General features: G+C 42.9%; 1 protein-coding gene across 5 annotated transcripts in view; it reads right to left on the bottom strand.

Moving 5' to 3' along the window:
- Positions 1-4,750: 4,750 nt before the first annotated feature.
- PRR5 (proline rich 5) overlaps positions 4,751-20,478 on the bottom strand; it is a 128,852-nt gene continuing 113,124 nt past the window's right edge. For all 5 annotated transcript variants that reach the window (XM_075121324.1, XM_048825094.2, XM_048825109.2 and 2 more), the window contains 2 exons: positions 9,445-9,583; positions 4,751-6,149 (listed from right to left, as the gene is read on the bottom strand). In XM_075121324.1, the coding sequence (XP_074977425.1) occupies positions 5,599-6,149; positions 9,445-9,583 (690 nt within the window). In that variant the 3' untranslated portion in view covers positions 4,751-5,598. The remainder of the gene's footprint in view (positions 6,150-9,444; positions 9,584-20,478) is intronic.

The raw sequence follows: 20,478 nt of genomic DNA on the forward strand, positions 1-20,478 counted from the left end.
TCAACCTTAATAATCTAAGGGTATGTCTTCACTACCTGCCGGATAGGCGGGCAGTGATCGAGCCAGCGGGGATCGATTTATCGTGTCTAGTCTAGACGCGATAAATCGACCCCCGAACGCTCTCCTGTCGACTCCTGTACTCCAGCACTGCGAGAGGCGCAGGCGGAGTCAACAGAGGAGCGGCAGCAGTCGACTCACCGCAGTGAAGACACCGCGGTGAGTAGATCTAAGTACGCCCACTTCAGCTACGTTATTCACCCCCAGTGTAGACCAGGGCTGAGGGTGGGATTTTTCAAGACTGCTCAGCATTGGCCTAATTCTGCTTTCATTTCAACAAATGGGAGTTTTACCACTGACTTTGGTGAGATCAGAATTAGGCCAACACCGAACACCCCTCAGAGTTCATGTCTGATTGTTCACACACTAAAAAGCCTCACCTTGGACACAAGATTTGCATCGCTGCCTTCAAAACACGACCATCCACTTCTCTCTCCGTAGCTCAGATTTCAGGAATTTAGCCATCTGACTCAACTGCAAAATCCCATTCCCAGTGATATCCATGAATCCCTCCCTGGCATCAGCTAACGGGATAGATTCTGTCTCGTTCCACTCTTGGCGCATGACTCAGGCCATGCAAAGGGACTGCAAGGGCCTTGCCGGGGAGTCCTCTGCTGTAGTGCAGTCCCAGTGAGCGAAGAGCTGGTGTAACTGGCCTCCTTCCCAACAGTCCCCAGCGCAGAGGATGGGTTGGAGGGAAAAAGGCAGGAGCACACGGTTCTCCAGCTACCCCCAGTTGGTAAATGGGCTTTTGAGGATCACAGACAGCTGGGGCAAACTGTTGTAACTCAGGTGGGAGCTTAGACACAGCAGCCATAACCACCTCCTTGACACCCCCTCACCCGGCTCTAGTCTGACCTACTATTCAAGTATGTTAGCGCGAATGGCTTTTTCTTGTTTTGTTGGAGACGTTTACTTTTCCTAGAATTATGCTGAAATAGGCACCTATAATTCTACAGCAAAGAATAATATATTAGCAACGCTACCTTGCTTAGGGAAGCAGTATAGTCCAGGGGCTGGGGCCTCAGAGACCTGGGTTCTAGTCCCAGCTGTGCCACTGGCCTGCTGCTCACATCCCTTCTCTGCGCTGCTGTCTCTCCTCTCACCCTTTGTCTGTTTAGAACATAATGCTACAGGCCAGGGCCTGTCTCTGACTAGCTGCTGCTACATGGCCTGTATAATGGGACTCCAACTGTTGTTGCTGCTGTAATACAAATAGTAGTAGTACTTCGACGGCTTTTTTGGTTTGGATGATTGCCTGTAGTTCTTTTTCCTCAGTCCAAGGTCTTTGGTAGGCAAGAAAGTATTTCGGGAATAGGAAGGCCAGGGTAAAATCAGGGCGAAAAAGCTGGAAAACATGGTATCCTACAGGCTCAGAAACCAGAAAGCACATAAAGAGAGCCACATGTTTGTTAACATTTAAAAAGCTCATGAATTTTAGGCCAATTGCCTGATTTTGGGAGGCCTGGTTCATGATTGTTGAATGTTTGGGGCTGGCAATATTGTATTTATAAATTGTAGGCTTGCTTTATACAACAGTGTAAGCAGCAAGATTGGAAGCTAGTACTTGCCCTGGGCATCCCCCTCGTAGCATGGAGCTTTCTTTAAAGCACACCTACAAGTTAGGATTTCTTATAGCCTGGCAGGGTAGTGTGAACTTTCACCTTAAGCCTATAGCATTTTGGGAACTGTAGTCTAGTGGCTGAGTGGCCATTTTGTGGAAGGCAAGGTTCTTTACCTAAAAAATCAGCAAGGAAAAGTTTGTATAAGGGGCTGGTGATGAGTTATGCAATATGTTTGCAGCATATGGGGGTGGGGTGGGGGGGGAGTTTCAAACACAGGAAATTGTTTTGGACCTGGGGGAGCAGCTGATGTTAAACAAGCTTAGTTAAAGAACAAAGAGGAGTCTCTTCTAGCCGAGTTTAACCATGATCAGGCAGAAGCGTGTCTAGTAGTGACTTGATGGAAGGATTTTGAATACTCATTAGTACTGCATAACAACAGGCAACTCCTTAAACTGAGTGATACTTTTAATTTTATTTTGGTGATTTGCCCATTATTTCAAACAAGAAAATGACCTTTCCTGGTTCTTCAGTCATATTGTCCCTGGCAGTGCATGGAAGTTCTAAGTCAGATCTTTAGCCAGAGACTGGAGATCTCCCTCAGCTGTCCTGGGAGTAACTATTTAAGGGCCCGTGTAAAGGTGCACAGCTATGCCCTTGTTTTAGTAAAACCCTACCAGTTGCCAAGAGCTGGTTAAATAATGAAAATAGTTCTCAGGTTATTATTAGGTAAAACAAACCCTGATTTTAGACTGAACATTATTCAGCCAAGTCTGATTGCAGGAAAGGGCACTACCTAACATTACCACACAGCCCATCTTTCGTTCTCAAGCTATTCCACCAGTTCTTTTTGCTTGTGTGGGGTTCCACATCCTAACATTCTTCTGCATGTCAGCCAACATTAATAGGACTTTTAATTGTGTATCAGTGGCGTCACATAGCCCCACCTGTACTATTTTGTATCTTAGCTCCCCTTGGGTACATGGGACCATTCCTCCTCTGAGACTTTTGTGCTTCTTTTTCAGAGGGAGTCAGTGTATAGAGAAGAGGGTGTACGAGACGCAACATTCAGAACAGAAAACGCTGGGTGGGGGGTGCAATATATTTTGCTGGTGAGTTGAGTGTGTGTCTCAGAAGACTATTTATGACCTAAGAGAGCATGCAGTGCTAGAAACACTGTGCTGTAGTAGCATTTACAAAGTTAGAAACCACTTCCTTGTAAATATCCTTTAACAAGGTGGCACTTAGTTGGTCTCTGCTGCTTTCTGTGTCACCTGCCCTCACTCTTTTCAAGATTCAGCTCAGCTTTTCTTTTTAACAAGTCTCTGATTTCCCTTCTTCCCCCTCCAATAAGATATTAGATGCACTCCCTGCTTTCTCTCTGAAATGGGTCTCTCAGTGGGAAGGAAGTGAAAAAAAGGTCATACTTAAGCTACAATGATCTCAAGAGTCAGTCAATTTACAAAGCATTTGGGGGGGCTGTACATTAGAACATAGGTTCTTGCTCACCTTGTGGGGCTCCAAGTGCAGGCTGGTTCAGTTCTGATCCCAAAAGCCAACATTCCCCCTCCTCCCCACATAGAGTGCTAATCTTCACATGAGGCAGAGACAGGCGTGAACTTGCAAGTCTGAACTCCATGCCACTCTCTGTATCATTCAGCAAAAGGTACTCATCTTGCAGAGCTGCACCATTGCTCCACCTTGGCCCTGCTGAACTCAAACACATCATCCTAGTGACATCCTTAAGTCCCGCTTCCGGGGTAGTGAAATTCCAGGGGAACTCTAGCTTTAGAGAGATACAGAGCCCAGTTATCGTATGTACCTAGCTTGGTCATTGTCATATCCCAGTTCTGCATTTGAGCACCTGAGTGACCTTAAGCTTGGAAAAAGCTGTGTAGTTTGACCAGCACTGAACAAATGTAAAGCATGATTCTCTACTGAGAAGTGTTTCTACCAAAACACTACCACGGGGTTCCATGTTTATTGTATGTCAGTGTTTTCCCATAGCAAATATATGCAGCTTATAAGTAAAAATAAATACTTATTTTAACTGTCAGCCCTGATAACAATGGCAGTAAGTTGGGTTCTTTCCTTGTCATGCATCACCCACAGTAATAATAGACCCACAGACCAAGTTTTGCTGCTGTTCACCAGTGGGGCTAACTCCCCAGCCAGTACATCAAATGACACTCCCAAGAAAAGCAGGATTTCAATCTCTTCTCGCTTCAGGGTTGAGTTTTATTTCTCCATATCAAAAACAGTTCAACATAAATCAAACAAACCAAGTTCCATCTGCTGAGGCAGCCTTTCCTCCAAGAACTTACCTGCTCCCTGCAGGTCTCACTCTCAACTCAGTGGCTTGCTGGCCTTTCGTGTAAAGGCCAGGTGACTTGCAGGCTACCACCTGGGCTTAGGCCCCTCACTTGGGAGGCAGCTCACTGGTCACAGTTAGGGCTAAACCTGACTACCTTAAAGAGACATCCCACCCTAGGAAAGCTTTGTCTAGGAAAAAAATGCTTTTTTCCCCTTTTAAATAAATTTAGTGCGAGTGAAAAGTCCTTTTTACCTGCAGAACAAGCAGGGTGGGTGGCAGCAGTGCAATGTCCGGAGCACCTCCCTACAAATATACCTCAGCCTTGACAGATCAGCCATAGCAGTAAGAGACTAAGCAACTATGCAGGTGTCTCCTGAACCAGAACTAAGGCATGACGATGAAGTAGTTAGGGAAGCTTTCACAAATGCTGCTTGGACTATCGACCACGTTCTGTGGTTAATTATAGGACTTCACTCCTCCAGGACAGGTAATTGTAATGTGATAACTGTAATGTTGTCTCCACATTTACTTTAAAACCATTAGGTCAAAACCCTAGGTGGCACTGGGATGCAACTGCCCAGTGCACATTAATGTCATTGGATGTCAAGTGGCTAAATTCCTTTGCACCGTTCTGGGGGCTTGATCCGCAGATCATTTTCACACATCTCAACAGATTAACTCCACGGGACTACTGGTATGAGAAGGTACTGCATCCTCAGAAGCGCTGCTGATTCATACGCCAATCCTTTAAATGTCAGTGCCTAATTACAATACCTGCTGCATAGTATTCCTTTAAGATAAATAATAAAGATTTCCATTGAAAGCCCATAACTTTATTTACACAGGAAACAAGTAACTTGTGTTCCGCTGGGACCTCAGCATAGAGTGGAGAGTGGTCCAAGAGTTTACAATGCACAAAATTCTTTGAAGTGTCTCATTAAAAGCAAATTAACACAGTCCTAAAATCCAGTTTTAGGACATCTCTCTCTCACCTAGACACTGTATTGGCTGCCAGGCCCTGCATCACATTATGTAGCACACTGTTGTTTATTTTACCTTTTTTTCTTAATAATCCTAACTCACAGTGGTTAGAGGAGTCCATACAAGACATACCAAGAAAAGAAAAAAAAAGTCACTATAAATCATTGTATTCTGCTACATTTATGACCACATCATTGTTTGTTTGTTCGGGGTTTTTTTTTTTTTTTTTTTTTTAAAGGTTTTTTTTCCAGCCAAAATCGTGTTGTTCAAAGAGCAACCTCCACTTTTACAGGAATCTTTCAAGACAACTACAAATAAAGGTGAATGCAGCCATACAATGGACTATGCTAGTAAATGTACATATCCAGCTGCACTAACAGCTTTCTATTAGACTCTTTTCCATTCAGAAAACAAACGAACACAAACAATCCATAATCTTACAAAGACCGTAAGAAATCTTACTGCAGACTGATGAGAAGAAAATAGTTGGTGGTTTAAAAAAATATTAGGGGCCATATCTCCAGTTGGGGTAAATCACTGTAGCTCCACTGATTTTTAATACTGCGCTGATGATTTACACCAGCTGAGGTTTTGGCCTTGTATGTATATCTATTCCCTGCTGTGTAGCCGAACATACCAGTTACTTGTATATAATAATAAAACCAAGGTTTTGTCTCCTGTCCGTCACACGATGCTCTGTCTGCTCACATCCACGTTGTACGCTGATGAATTTGAACAACCTCGGCCGAAATCTATGAAAATTCCTTCAGAATCGGAGTCAATTGACTCCAAAATCTGGTCCACTATATTCTCGGGGCTGGAAGAAGGGACTGGAATCAAGGCAGGGTCCCTGGCCAGCTCAAAAGCCCTGTTTTGATCACCCATGGTGTGAAAGAGTCCTTGCTGCTGCTCAATTGCATTGAGTTTGCTGGAACATTGCACTGAACTGGCAGTGGGCCTTTCTTGTTCTCCTGAGAGTGAGTTCTTCGTGGTTGTCATAGAGCTTTTGGAACCATTGTCCACGATGGTTGTGAGATTGGAGTACCCTTGTAGCTCCATGCATGAGGTCATTTCAGAAACTGAGTGCCTTCGGATGCCAGTCCCATTGGCTGCAATACCCTCTGTTTCATACTCAGCTACGGGAGTCAGCAGTGGGTTATTGTAGCTTTTCGATCTCACCACGGGGTTCTTGGCGAGGATGTCACCTGATTTGGAACGTCTGAAGAACCGCTTCTCTGTAAACAGACACAAATCTCAATTAAAATCTCTGAAGTCTATGTTTTTTATAGCACCACCAACCCCAAGCATTCAAAAATAATGAGTCAGGGCCCTAAAAACATGAGATTGACATAAAAATCATAAGCTTTTTAAAAGAATCAATGTTGCGTTCTTTTTATTTACCTTCTGGTTTTTGAACCTTTATGGATAGTATCTTCAAGCTTTATCCACAACCATGAGGGCTAAAAACTAACTTAAAAAAATAAGATTCTCTAATATTCACATGTTTCAGAGTAACAGCCGTGTTAGTCTGTATTCGCAAAAAGAAAAGGAGGACTTGTGGCACCTTAGAGACTAACCAATTTATTTGAGCATAAGCTTTCGTGAGCTACAGCTCAAATAAATTGGTTAGTCTCTAAGGTGCCACAAGTCCTCCTTTTCTAATATTCACATGATTCCAAGGACTAGGGGTTTAAGAAGAATGCCAGCTATTGTGCGACTTGTGATAAACTTGGAAGAGTTTGTGACAGTGCTTTTATTTAATGACAAACCAGAAGTGAAATTCTGCTCTTAGACGTGCATGGCTATGGATGTGACTGGAAGTTCCTCACATGTAGGGAGAAGAGAGGACGGGAGTCAAAGTTTACTGTGAGGATCTGAGACCCAGCTTTTTGTCCTGTGTCTGTTGCGGCTGAGCTCTCTTTTGGTTTAATTGAGCTTGTTCTTTCATCAAATCAGCTCCTCCAGGATGAGCAAAAAAGTGCACTGAGAAGATGGTGCTGCTAACTATAATTAAGCTATTTAATTATATAAAATCCATGCAGAGCATTTATGCACCAGCCACCTGTCCTCTGAAAATCAAGTCCCTTTAAGGCACCCCAAATGAGTAAACACTGTGGAAAATCTTGGTTTAAAAACTTAATTTGAGATTAAATGTACTGCCCTGGTGCTGTGTGACCCAAAATAATATCAGAACCTATCTCATGACTGGGCTAAGAAATCTGAACTCGGTTTCACAGTATTCTAGATTTTTACAGCTAATTGTTAGAATTCAGGTTTCAGAGTAGCAGCTGTGTTAGTCTGTATTCGCAAAAAGAAAAGGAGTACTTGTGGCACCTTAGAGACTAACAAATTTATTTGAGCATGAGCTTTCGTGAGCTACAGCTCACTTCATCGGATGCACTAGTACTCCTTTTCTTTTTGTTAGAATTCAGTTAATCCACACCTCCATTTTCTTACAATGACCACTAGGTGGCAACAATTTTGCATTCTTGACACTACCTAAGAACCTTTTGGAATTGTGCCGTTTTCATGAAACATTCATACAAGATTGAAATGATTTTTAAGCATCCTTCCAGAGGTTCCACTGTTCTTTGAGCGGGAACAATCATACAGCTACTGCATTTGGTCCTCAAAGGATTGCCCTGCTGCTCCTGTCACTTCACCATCTCAATGTACGGGGGCTATGGCTGCGGAAAAGAGTGAAACTATGCTCTATTGATTCCCCACCTACCAGAATGTCCCCATGGGGCTTTTGGCAGCTAGGCATAAATTAAGGCTTACGGCTGCTCTAATTTAGTATAGAGACCAGGTCCAGGTCTATTAGCTGAAAGGCAGTAGACACTTATGCTTTTAAATCCATTGAACCTGGGTTCAGTTCCTGCAGATGACTCATCCAGGAGTATCACTACAATGCAACAGCACTGGCAAATCCCCAGTGTAGATAAGGCCTTAGCGCTTCAACGTTTGGGTTTCAAATAGAGTAGTGGAATATTTATTGATTTTAAAAACTGTTTCATGGGAATTTTATCAATTTTTTGTGGGAATAGTTCTATTGCTCCTGGATTTTGTAAAAGCTGGTGTTCAAAAGATGTCAGATTGGGCCACTGTGATGGATCCGCTCAGCAAGAGACTACAGCTCCGCTCAGCCCTCTCCCCATTGCACATCCCCTTCCTCCAGGTCAGATAAGGAAGTGGTCCACTTCTGACTGGAAGTGGCAGCTGCATGGCTAGTGAGGCGCTGCAGGGAAGCTGAAACAGCAGTGGCTGGGGAGGTAGCCTGTGCAAAGGGGCCCCAAGGAGAGATGCGATCCTTGCTCACTTTGAACTGTTTTAGGCTCTGTACATAGGATATCTGCAACCTTTCCCTCTTCCAGGCCTAGAAAAATACCCTTGACCTTAGCCATGTGTCTGAGTGGTTTTGGGGACCCACCAGGACTAGTGCCCACGAGACCTAACTGCTGAAGCACCTACACTGCTTGACTCCAAGTCAGGATCACGGGGCATGCTACTGGCACCCTAGGTGCTTGGTGTTATAAGCAGCCCCAATTATTACACTGTTTCATGTCCCTTTAATAGCAGTGATGAATACAAAATGGTTCTTTTGAATCATCATTTTTTGAAGATAACCAGCCTAGACTGACTCACGTAAAATCGATCTGTTTCTTTAAATGCCTGTTGCAACACAATCCATTTCCAGTTCAGCTTCATGTGCAAATCATGAACTACCCTATTGACAATTTCATACTAGAAAATGGATTAAATCAATTGCCCAGAAAATGCACAATTTAAAGTATATCCAAACTGGATAGCAAATTACTTGTTTTTACAACTATAGGTACAATTACTACTTTTCTATTCTGTCTTGCAGTGCTTGTGTATTTCCCTATAGTTTCAACAGTATAAACTACTCAAATGGAATAGCATTCAGTATTGGCCTAACTCCAGCTCAACTGACATCAGCTGGAATCTTCTATGGAAGACACTGAGTGCTTTTGATAATCCTTCACCGTCACCTTCTGTCCTAAACAGTTGTATAAGGTTGCTGGGTACTGAGAAAAAGGCACAATGCCCCACTGGCTACATTTAGGCAAAGTGATATCTGCATGCACTTCTTGTGTCTGCACATCCTCTCTCCTTTTATCTCACATTGTCCATAAAGCACCCTGAGTTCAACTCTTATAACTGAAAGCGGTATACAGAGAGATGTAAATTTATTTATAGATTTTAAGGTCAGAAGGGCCCATTATGATCATTTAGTCTGACCCCCAGCATAACACAAGCCATAGAACATAAAACTTCTTTTATAACAAATTTTATTTCAGAATTTTGAAAGCTGGAGGAGGCTTGGTCAGGCTTAGCTGGAATTTTGTGTGCCCACAACACACCATAAAGAAAATGACGTGTCCGTTTTTTTGGCATCGACAATCACCTGTTTTATGGGCGTCAGCATGATGTATTTACAAAGCTTTTTGGCTAGCCATCTGCACTATGTCAAATTGATGACATTTTAAAAGCCCCTGTTATTCTTACCCAAAATACAAGAAGAGTGTGTGAAGGGTCCATCACTGGAATACAGACCATATGTGCCCAAGTAAGGGGAAACCACCTTCTGTATCAGGGATTCCAGTTTCAAATAGTCTTCAGTCACTCCCTTAGATTCGTGAACCCCCTGAAAGAAAGAGCAAAACTGAAGATTAATATTGTCTCCCAAGTCTCAAGATCAAATTGCTCACAAAAGCAGAGAGCTAGCAGGTATTCTGATTACATTATATGCCAAAAGTACACATGCTGTATTACATTGGTTTATTTTATGGTTATTATTTGTATTGCAGTAGTGTGTGGGGAGCTCAATCATACACCAGAGCCCCTTTGTGCTGGGCACTTGTACAAACACATAACAAAAAGACTGCTGCCAGGAGCCTACAGTCTAAGGGCTGTCGACGGGCAGCAATTGATCCAGCGGGGGTCGATTTATCGCATCTAGTCTAGTGCGATAAATCGACCACAGAGCGCTCTCCCGTCGACTCTGGGACTCCAGTACTCCACCAGAGTGAGAAGCGGAGTCGACGGGGGACGAGTTATTCACGTAGCTGAAGTTGCATAACTTAGATCGATTCCCCCCCAGTGTAGACCAGGCCTTAGGGTATGTATAGCTACACTGCAACCGGGAGGTGTGATTGCAGGACTTGCAGACCTACCTGAGCTAGCTTTGATTCAAACTAGCTTCAGTAATAATAGCAGTGAAACTACGGCTGCACAGACTAGCCCCACCCGTCCAGGACTCTGGTTACATACTCAAGTGGCACCGTCTGTGCTTTCTAAGACCTAATCTACATTTGCAGTGGCGTGTAGGCTACACGTAGCTATATGCTGCAGTGAGGGGCAGGCTGCATTCACACTCACTGGAGACTGTAGCTACACGTGGCAGTGAAAGGCTCTCCATGGCTGGAGCCTTTCCACACTGCCTCCCCCTGCCAGAGCCTTCCTTGCTGACAGAGACTTTCTCTGCGGTGGGGAAAGGCTCCATCAGCAAGGAGGCAGCGGGATGCTACGCTACTAAAAACAGCAGTGTAAATGAGGGAGACAGGGCTTGGGTTTGTAGAGAGCCATGTAAGATACATACCCTGGGAATCAGGAATGGAGAGCGCTCTACTTTGTCCATCTAACCAGCACCTCACTATTCATACTGTCATTTATTCCCATGCCAGTTAGGCGTGCAATGTCTGTACTCCACACACTGCCATAGACCCTCTCCTAGGTGAGCAAAGGTTTACGGATTCTAAACAAGGGCCCAAACCTACGTGGTTGCAGAGCATCTCGTAAAAGACGTCTGATGCCCTCAAAATTTGTAACACTCACTGATAGCTTCACATACTGCAAATATTGCACCAAAATTCATACATTAAGGTTTTGACAAACTAGCTGATGCATTTGTTACATGGGAGTTCTGACTCTACAGCCACTGGCTTCAATGGGAGCTGCTCACATTCTGCAGTTTGAGAATCAGACCTATAGTCTCTCAGAAACCAAGGCTGAAGAATAGACACTGTGGATCATGATTAAAACTGTCACTGTATTTTTTTTTTTAAATTGTGACCTACAAGCACCAACTGACTGAATGCTTAGTAAACCCTTGGAGATGCTGCTTGAGTGGCCAGTACCACAAGGTGTCCCTGTCATCTAAAGCAATACAAACAGGAATGTGACGTCTAAGACAAAAAAGTAAAACACAGAACCTGTTAAAATACATAGTCAAAGATTTTTATGATTTTCATCAAAAATACTTGTAAGAAAGTGTTGTTTCTAGTCTTCCACGCACTTCCCCTTCCCCCAAATCTTGTTACTGTTGAGGCAAAACTCCCATTCAAGTCAGTCAGGCTGAAATTTACATCTGTGGCAGAGGCTTTGTGCAGAAAGGTGAATTTCACTCTTAGCTCTTGACCTTACAACTACATCTGTGTGGAGGCCCACTCCCTGACTTCATTGGGGTTCCACATGGGCATAGGGTTGTGCCTACACAGATCTCATGGCAGGAACGAGGTCTTCTAGCATAAACTTTTAAGCCAATGCAAGTTTTGCCTGAGTAAAGATTTCAGAAATCAATCCAGTATTACAGTGTGTGTCTCTGGTGTAACCCTGAAATAATCATAAAAACATCAACAAAAAGTGTTCTCAAAGGAAAACAAGGAAACAAAAATATGCAGATTGAACTATTAACTCTGAATAAATTACCCGTGGTTTTCAAACTGTGCATCGGGATCCCAAAGTGGGTCGCGACCCCGTTTTAATGGGGTCATCAGGGCTGGTATTAAACTTGCTGGGGCCGGGAGCTGAAGATGAAGCCCGAGCCCCACCACCTGGGGCTGAAGCCAAAGCCCAAAAGCTTCAGCCTTGGTGATGGTGCTCAGTTTACAGGCCCCACACCCGGGACTGAAGCTCTTTCGTTCAACCCCCGCCCCCCCCGAGCCAGGTGGCGGGGCTGGGGCAGGCTCAGGCTTCGGTCCCCGCTTGTGGGGTCATGGAGTAATTTTTGTTGTCAGAAGGGGGTCATGGAGCAATGAAGTTTGAGAACTCCCAAATTACACAATGGATACTCTTTCTTGTTCATGAAATGATCCCCCATTTTTGTAGATGTATTTGTTATCTGTCAATATTCAACAAATAGCTTCTGAGAACAAATTTCAGCCTGTAAAAATGTCTGTGAATGGTTCACTTCAACTCTGCTATTTGTACTGTGTGATTAATAACTGAAGTCACATGGTATTACCTCTGCTCCCTGACTGGATGATTGAAAGTTTTTAAAAGGAAAATAATAAATGACGACTAATCAAGAGCAAATAGGGCTGCATCCCTATTCAGTGGGTTTTAGAGAAGGCCCATAAAGAATAAACTTCTGAGATGAATTTCTCGTTAAATATCCAGTCGGGCTAAATTCTGTGAAGCTATCAGGATTCAGAGTCATTTTACTAACTACAACAGAGTCCACCAGCAATCTGAAAACTCATAATGTGACCTCATGAGTAACATCAGAATGAACTCATCATGTACATTTGCAAATCTCTTTTTTACACTATTCAACCAATTATGTGGATATCTGAGCAGACAGAAAATAAGAGGAAAAACACTCAAAAAGCTATAATGAGAGAGAGAGAGAGAGAGAGAGAGGAACAACACAAACATTAGGTTAGGTATTATGAAAACTTTCTGACTACAAGGCTAGGTAAGCACTGGAACAGGTTACCAAGGGAGGTTGTGGAGTCTCCATCACTGGAAGTTTTAAAGAACAGATTGGACAAATACCTGTCAGGGATGGTCTAGGTCAGTGACTCTCAACCTTTCCAGACTACTCTACCTCTTTCAGGGATCTGATTTGTCTTCTGAACCCCAAGTTTCACCTCACTTAAAAACTACTTCCTTACAAAATCAGACATAAAAATACAAAAGTGTCACAGCACACTTACTGAAAAATTGCTGACTTTATCATATTTACCATCTAATTATAAAATAAATCAATTGGAATATAAATATTGTACTTACATTTCAGTGTGTAGTATACAGAGCAGTATAAACAAATCATTGTCTGTATGAAATTATAGTTTGTACTGACTTGGCTAGTACTTTTTTATGTAGCCTGTTGTAAAACTAGGCAAATAGCTAGATGAGTTGATATAACCCCGGAAGACCTCTAAGTAGCCCCAGAGTACGTGTACCCCTGGTTGAGAACTACTGCTCCAAAGCACTTTCAACCCCTCCAAGCTTGGTATCGTCCACACATTTTAAAAGTGTATTCACTATGCCATTATCTAAATCACTGATGAAGATATTGAACAGAACTGGACCCAGAACTGATCCCTGCAGGACCCCACTCATTATGCCCTTCCAGCTTGATGGTGAACCACTGATAACTACTCTCTGGGAACGGTTTTCCAACCAGTCATATGCACCCACCTTATAGTAGTTTGTTTATGAGACGATCATGCAAGACAGTATCAAAAGTCTTACTAAAGTCAAGATATACCACATCTACAACTTCCCCCTGTCCACAAGACTTGCTACCCTGTCAATAGAAAACTATTTGGTTGGTTTGACACAATTTGTTCTTGACAAATCCATCCTGTTACTTATCACCTTATTATCTTCTAGATGTTTGCAAATTGATTGTTTAGGTTGTCCTTATTTCCCTTTTAATAGATGGACACTATATTTGCCCTTTTCCAGTCCTCTGGAATCTCTGCCGTCTTCCATGACTTTTTGAAGATAATCGCTAATGGCTCAGATATCTCCTCAGTACCTCCTGAGTAGGAGCTGACTGAGGAGGTATCTGAGCCATTAGCAATTATTCTCCAATCCTGGGGGAGAGTAGCAGCCCTACAACTCTGTCATAGCACTGCTACTCTCCCCTGGGATTGGAGAAGGATTCTGCCTGCTATTGTAAAAAGCACTTGAAAAATATCAGTTCACTAGTACTATGAGATCTTCTCTCCTCCCACAAGCCCTTTCACAACAGTATCTGACAGTTCAATTTCACCGCCAGTTCAGTCACAAAGTTCCTTCTTTCACTTGCAAGAACTAGAAGGACATTAATCTCCAGCCCTCATTTTTACTTTAGTTTATTTGCATCCCCACTTTTCAAGCATGGAGACCTCAAAGTGCCGTTACCTTTGAATGAGGTTAAAACTCCAGCTGTTTACATAGGCAGCAATTAGTCTTAGCCCTCAGCTCTGTATTCAGTCGTCAGACATTTTTCAATACTTTTTGAATAGCCAAAGAGCATCTGGCTCCCTCTGGAGATGTGATGACCTTTCTTTTATTTTGTCTCTTGGCACAAATACATTGTTACCACCTGCAGGATCCTTCCCTCCCAAACTATTGTTACAGAACTTCCTGAATTCTCTGAGAGGGGATTGTGCCTTTAGAGATTAAATAGCAGACTATATATACACTATTTTCCGTGGTGCAATTTGTATGTAGTCTCTCTCAATACCAGAAGTATGATGGACTTCAGGCTATACGATGAATTCATAAAACTATTTATTTTTGGTGTGTGAAAAAGTGCCAGATTGAATGCTCCAGAGCCCTGTATTTATCCAAAGAACAGGCACAGCACCATGCATAAGCATGTGCCCTGGACCACCAATATACCTGTATGTGTTGGAGGGAACCTCCTCAATGTGAGAGGGGGTGTTGCAGTATCCATGTGTGTGGGGATGAGTTGTCCCTGAACTAGAGCCTGATTAAGCCACATGCGGCGAGGAGTCATTTTTGAGCTAGGCTGCAGCCAATCCAAAAGCTAAGAGCTGGTCTGGTGACTCTCAGGACAGATACACAAGCCTCAAAGGAGAAACAGCAGCTCAGTCTGCACAGCATCACTTCATAACTTTGAACTCTCCCCTGCCTGACAGTGGAGACAGACTCCACAGGTTTTAGCCTGCTCTAGCCTAGCTCCCAGCCCTACTTTTGCTTTCCTGCTCCTGAGTATGTCTCCAGTTTCTGTTCTGGCTGCCACCACACTGACCACTAGGCAAGGCTTCCACTGCTCCAACCACTAGACCAGACCCTCCATCTCTTGCTTTCTGACACCATGGTACTTTCAGGCCTCTCTGAGTCTGCCAGCAAGGCTTGCAATTACTGTCAGTTGGTCAGGTGGGTGAGGTAATATCTTTTATTGGACCAACTTCTGTTGCATACAGTTGGTCAGGTGACATTTGTCCACTGAAAACTGCCTGCAGAGGACCCAACTCATTTCATAAGGGTCACCTAAACACAAGATCCTCAGTCTCACTCTGGCACCTGAGGAGGCAAGTGGCTGAGCCATCTCTGTGCTGATCCTTGTGGCTTCTAGGGGACAGCTGGCTGTTTTAAATTGTTTAACCTTCTGGAAAAACTATGAAGACCAACAATTTCCTCTGGCTTTTGTAGTGGGCTGAAGGTTGGAGGGATTTGGTTTATATTTAGTTATATGTGGGGAAGTCCATATTGTATATTTTAATGTCTGGATAGGTGACCACAGTATAGATCTACAGTCAGTGTACTCTCAGCTGATCCACTGAAACAGGTAATGTATCCATTTGACTATGCATGTTCTTATCCTGGACATTGAGCCATGTCTGGGGTCCTTTACTTCCAGAGATAAGTTACACTTGTCTTACTAATATACGTGGGAAAATGAAAATCCAGACACCTAACTCCTAGAATATTCAAGAGAGAGAGCCCAACAAAATGTTGAAACCACCAGCTCAAGACTGCAAAAACCTGCTAAGGAGTTGCACTGCTGGTGCCAGTAAAGGGTACGGAGAGGGAGGATAGATGGTCTTCTAGTTAAAGCACAGAACCAGGGCTCAGATTCAATCCCGGGCTCTGCTACAGACTTCCTTTGTGACCTTGGGCAATCAATGGATCTCTTGTTGCCTCAGTTCCTCATCTGTAAAATGGAATAAGACTAACTTTCTCCCACCCTTTATCTGTCTTGTCTGTTTAGATTGCAAGCTCTTCACAACAGAGTCTGTCTCACACTGTGTATTTGTATCATGCCTAGAACAACAGGACCCATCGTGGTTTGGATCTCTAAGCACGACTGAAATAAAAAGAATGAACAATATTAAATATCCTGTGCAGCCTGATGTCTACAGCCTTCCAGGGGGACACACAGGAGACGAGGGGAGAGAGCAGGCAAAGGCACCTCAATGAAGTCACTTCTTTAAGGAGAATGGAAATACCACGTGTGAAGAACATTCTCTTCTTTTAAATGAAGTGTGTATAGTGCAGTTTATATAGATATGTTGATGTCTGCTGTTAATTCTGAGTTGACTAAAAACTGTGTTAGCAGTATTGTCCACCCCAAGCACTGAAAAATCTTGAGTCAGACCCTCCTTGTCCCCAATATCAAGAGATGAAAAAACCTTCATGATTTTTAAGCCAAATGATATATTTGGGGGTTTTTTTCTTCCCTTCTGGGTTTTTAGCTTTTAGGGTATATTTGGGCCACACTTTCAAGAGAGCTAGAACCTTACTATTTTATATGTTTGAAAACTGAGATTCTCATGTAATGACTTGACTCCAGGAGCTTGGGGTTCAAGAAAACATCAAATATTACAACACTCATGATAAAATCATGAAAGTTGGCAACGTGGTGAGAATGTCTTATATTTATATTTAGCAATTTTCAAACAGTGAGATCTCAGAGTGCTTTGCAGAGATTGCTACATACTGGAATGGCTTCAGGCAGCATTGAAACGCAACTACCTCTGGGACAGGGAGCAGCGGCTGTGTAACAGCACAAAGCAACAAAGGAGAACAGTTTAAGACAGAAAGTGAAGGGGAGACAGATCTTCTGTGGGTGTAAATTGTCATAGCTACAGTTTACACCAGTGGAGTATCAGCCCACAGGTATCTAACTGTAAATGGAGGGGGAATCTAGTTAGGCAAGATGCAATAATCCAGATTGCGGTTTGGTTAGTAACACTGCAGGTTCACAAGCTTTCTTTTGCAAAAAATTCAGAGCACTCTCCAATGACCACAATGGTCACAACAGCAGTTTTACATCTCACCTACGAGTCCAACTCCTATTTAAGTCCTACTGAAACCTATCCCTGCTTAGCTTTTGAGAGCTGACAAGATCACAGCCCAGAAGTGGTATGGCTGCAGGCATGTACTACAGCATGCAGTAGGCTAGTTTAAGACATAAGAAAAACCGTGATGAGAGGTCTTCCATAATCCCATTAGATCAGATGATGTCTCTGAACTCTCTTTGCTTTATTACTGAAATATCAGGCAACTGCTGTGTTCACAGTGCCTCTCAGCATGGTTTAATATTCACCAAAATAACCAGGTATGGTATATGTTTCTGGTTCTTAAGAGTACGTACCTGGATTGGCATCTTTTAATTCTTCCAGCTACCATGTTATGCCATGCTGTGTATCACATCAATGCATGAGAATAAAACAAAAGATAGATCCTGATGCTAAAAACTGGCCTGCTTTATCCAGTGGGCAATAATATTACAGGCTGGTGCTCCATGCATTAGAGAGAGAGACTAAAATGACAGGTTTCAGAGGAACAGCCGTGTTAGTCTGTATTCGCAAAAAGAAAAGGAGTACTTGTGGCACCTGGTGCAGGTGCTGGTGCAGGACAGTGGGGTGGGAGGAGGTATTGTTTCATATTCTCTGTGTGTATATAAAGTCTGCTGCAGTTTCCACGGTAAACATCTGATGAAGTGAGCTGTAGCTCACGAAAGCTCATGCTCAAATAAATTGGTTAGTCTCTAAGGTGCCACAAGTACTCCTTTTCTTTTTAGAGACTAAAATGCTGATCATCATCAGTAAAACAGTAGCTTTGATCTGCTCTTTAATACAGTATTTGCTCTGCAACTATGCAAACATCTTTCTTTAAAACATAATTGTTACTTTTCATGAACCCAGTCTCATTTATCTGGAGAGTTTTGTGCTTCTTTGAGTGTAAGATGCATCTATTTAATTCCTTTCAAAGGTCTCTGTTTCTCAGTTTGAGGACCAAGATATTGTAATGTCATACAGAGGCAAACATGCTAAAATTTCTGAAGAAAAAGAGGGAGCATTCATACTGGGCCAAATCCTGATCTGCGTTACACCATTGTGAAATCCAAAAGTAATTCTGGCATCTTCAGTGGGATTACTCTGATAAACTCAGGTCAGATTCTCAATCATCTTTTGAAGGATGGATGATGGAGATTTAATTCCTGAAGATATGGATGATACTGAAAGTGGAAAAGATCTGTACTCAGCATCAAGGAAAGAGTCACATCTTTCAAAGTTTAATAACATTATCAAAATCCATACTTCACTACTTTAGATTAAATCATTAATTGCACCTTCCCCAGAAGTTACAGAGAACTTTTTGTTATTTCTATTATGACAGGGCCTAGGGACCGCAACCGAGATCTGGGTCCCCATAAGCTAGGGGCTGTACAAACACCAAGTAAGAAAGAGACAGTCCCTGCCCCAGAGAGCCTGGCAGGCTGCCCTGCAGCTGGGAGTATGTAAGCTGGGAGTCCAGGATGCTAAGGAGCCAGTAGCCTGGAGGAGCCTAGGAGATGACCAGGCAGATATCTGATGGAAAAACATTGTCAGAAAATTTCTGACCGGTTCTAGACATGATACACAAGCAGAGTGAACACGGTCATGGTTTGTGTCTCCCATGTTAGTGCCAAGATACTTATTCTCATTTTGTTTGGGTGTTTTTCAGTCTTTTGGGTGGGATTTTGTTGGGAGACAATTAACTAAACTGAGAGAGAAGGGAGAGAGGACACTGAAGGGAGGGAGGAAAAGCGTGTGGGAATAAGAGGAAGATGGGTGGAGTCACGGGAAGAGAAGAGACTGTGAGGGAGGAGACAAGAGGGGGGTGGAGCGAACAGCCAGTTAGCACCGTGGAGAAACTGTCCAGAGTAAGAACGGCAGACCCGTAGAACACAGTTAAGCATGGCTAGTGTGGCAGTTTGTGTGTCAACTGGTATAAATCCAGTGGATTAACTACCAACCATTGAGTTTATAAGAGTATATGAGGCCTTCATTTGCAAAACACAGAGGAAAGGAAAAGCAAATTATTTCTTTGGGAAGCACAACTACGATCAAAATCAACAGGAATTCACAGGCAGAAGGTAGAAACTGATCCATTTTAAAGAATTGAAAAAGCGACACATGGATTTACTACCATGGACTGTGTGAGTAAGTAAAGCTGGAGAATATAATGCGCAGACGTACTCAGAAGGGTGACCGAAGATTTAAGGATTTATTATGCTTAGTTTTAGATCTGTATAACGTCTGTATAACGGTCACAATTACAGCCCCGATTCAGGAAGGCATGTAAGCATGTGCCTAAATTCAAATGTGATCACAGGCTTAAATGCCTTCCTGAATTGGCCTAAGGTTCTTCTATAAATTTAGCTCTCTGTGTGTCCAATATGAAGAAGCTGGGCTCATTTAATGGTTTTGAACTACTATTTGAATAGTATTAAATAGTTTAAAGCAATTTTTATAGTAAAATAAAGGATATATGACTTGTAACTATGCCATGAACTTGATATTTATTAAATGGATTCTGTGATTTTTCATTAAAAAAAATCGAAGTCATGACTTTCCCTTATTTTTTACCATGGCAACCAACCAATCTTAATCAAGACATTTATTTCTACTTTTTTTTTTTTTTTAAAAACTACGCAGTATTCCTTTATGTTTGTAAAAGGCCAGCTTCTGACACCCTGAATGACAATGGGTAGCACCTTACTTCTTGAGCAGTCCCGTCGAAATCTGTGGCATTACGCATGGAGTAAGGTGGTACTCAGCGTGAGGACTTGTCTACACTATTGCTTACGTCGATGTAACTTACATTGCTCAGGGGGGTGAAAAAGCAACTCCCTGAGCGCTGTAAGTTATATCGACTTATAGCACTGGCTACACTCTCATTGAGGTGGAGTAATTACTTCGAGGGTAGAGTGTCTCCTGGTGAAGACGTGCTGCGCCAATGTAGCACTGTAGTGAAGACAAGCCCTGAGTAAGGATGGCAGAATCCGACCATGTGTAACTGTATTGTAATTTTTGTTTACCTCTCTTTTCTCCATTCTTTCCCTACTCATTTCTTACTGTAAGAAAAAAACCTATTTAAATTACGAAACAAAGAAATTAAAAAGATGACCCAATAGCATCCCAGCTGCCAAAAGTGATGTGCTAGAAAAGAAGACTGTGAGACAAGTTCTTAGCTTCACCCAAGTTTCAATATTCCTAGTCAAGACAAAATGTGAGAAATAAACAATGTATGTGCCCCATCCCCAGCCCAGCAGGGAGGGGCTCAGGGTGGGATTTTCAACAGAGCCTAAGGGAATCAGGCATCATATTTCAATGGGAGCCAGGCACCTAATTTCCTTAGGCTCCTTTGAAAACCCCAGCCATAAAGTCTGCGTGGGGAAGGCATGCCTGGGAGTTGCCAATCACCTGGGGCTTGTTAAAGGATGAAAGAAGACAGAGAGCTGTAGGCGGTGTTCTAGTGAGCACACACAGAATCTCTCTCTGAGGGGAGCTGATCTGCGAAACTCTG

The sequence above is a fragment of the Caretta caretta genome, chromosome 1 (assembly GCF_965140235.1).
Source record: "Caretta caretta isolate rCarCar2 chromosome 1, rCarCar1.hap1, whole genome shotgun sequence".
NCBI classification, from domain to species: domain Eukaryota; kingdom Metazoa; phylum Chordata; order Testudines; family Cheloniidae; genus Caretta; species Caretta caretta.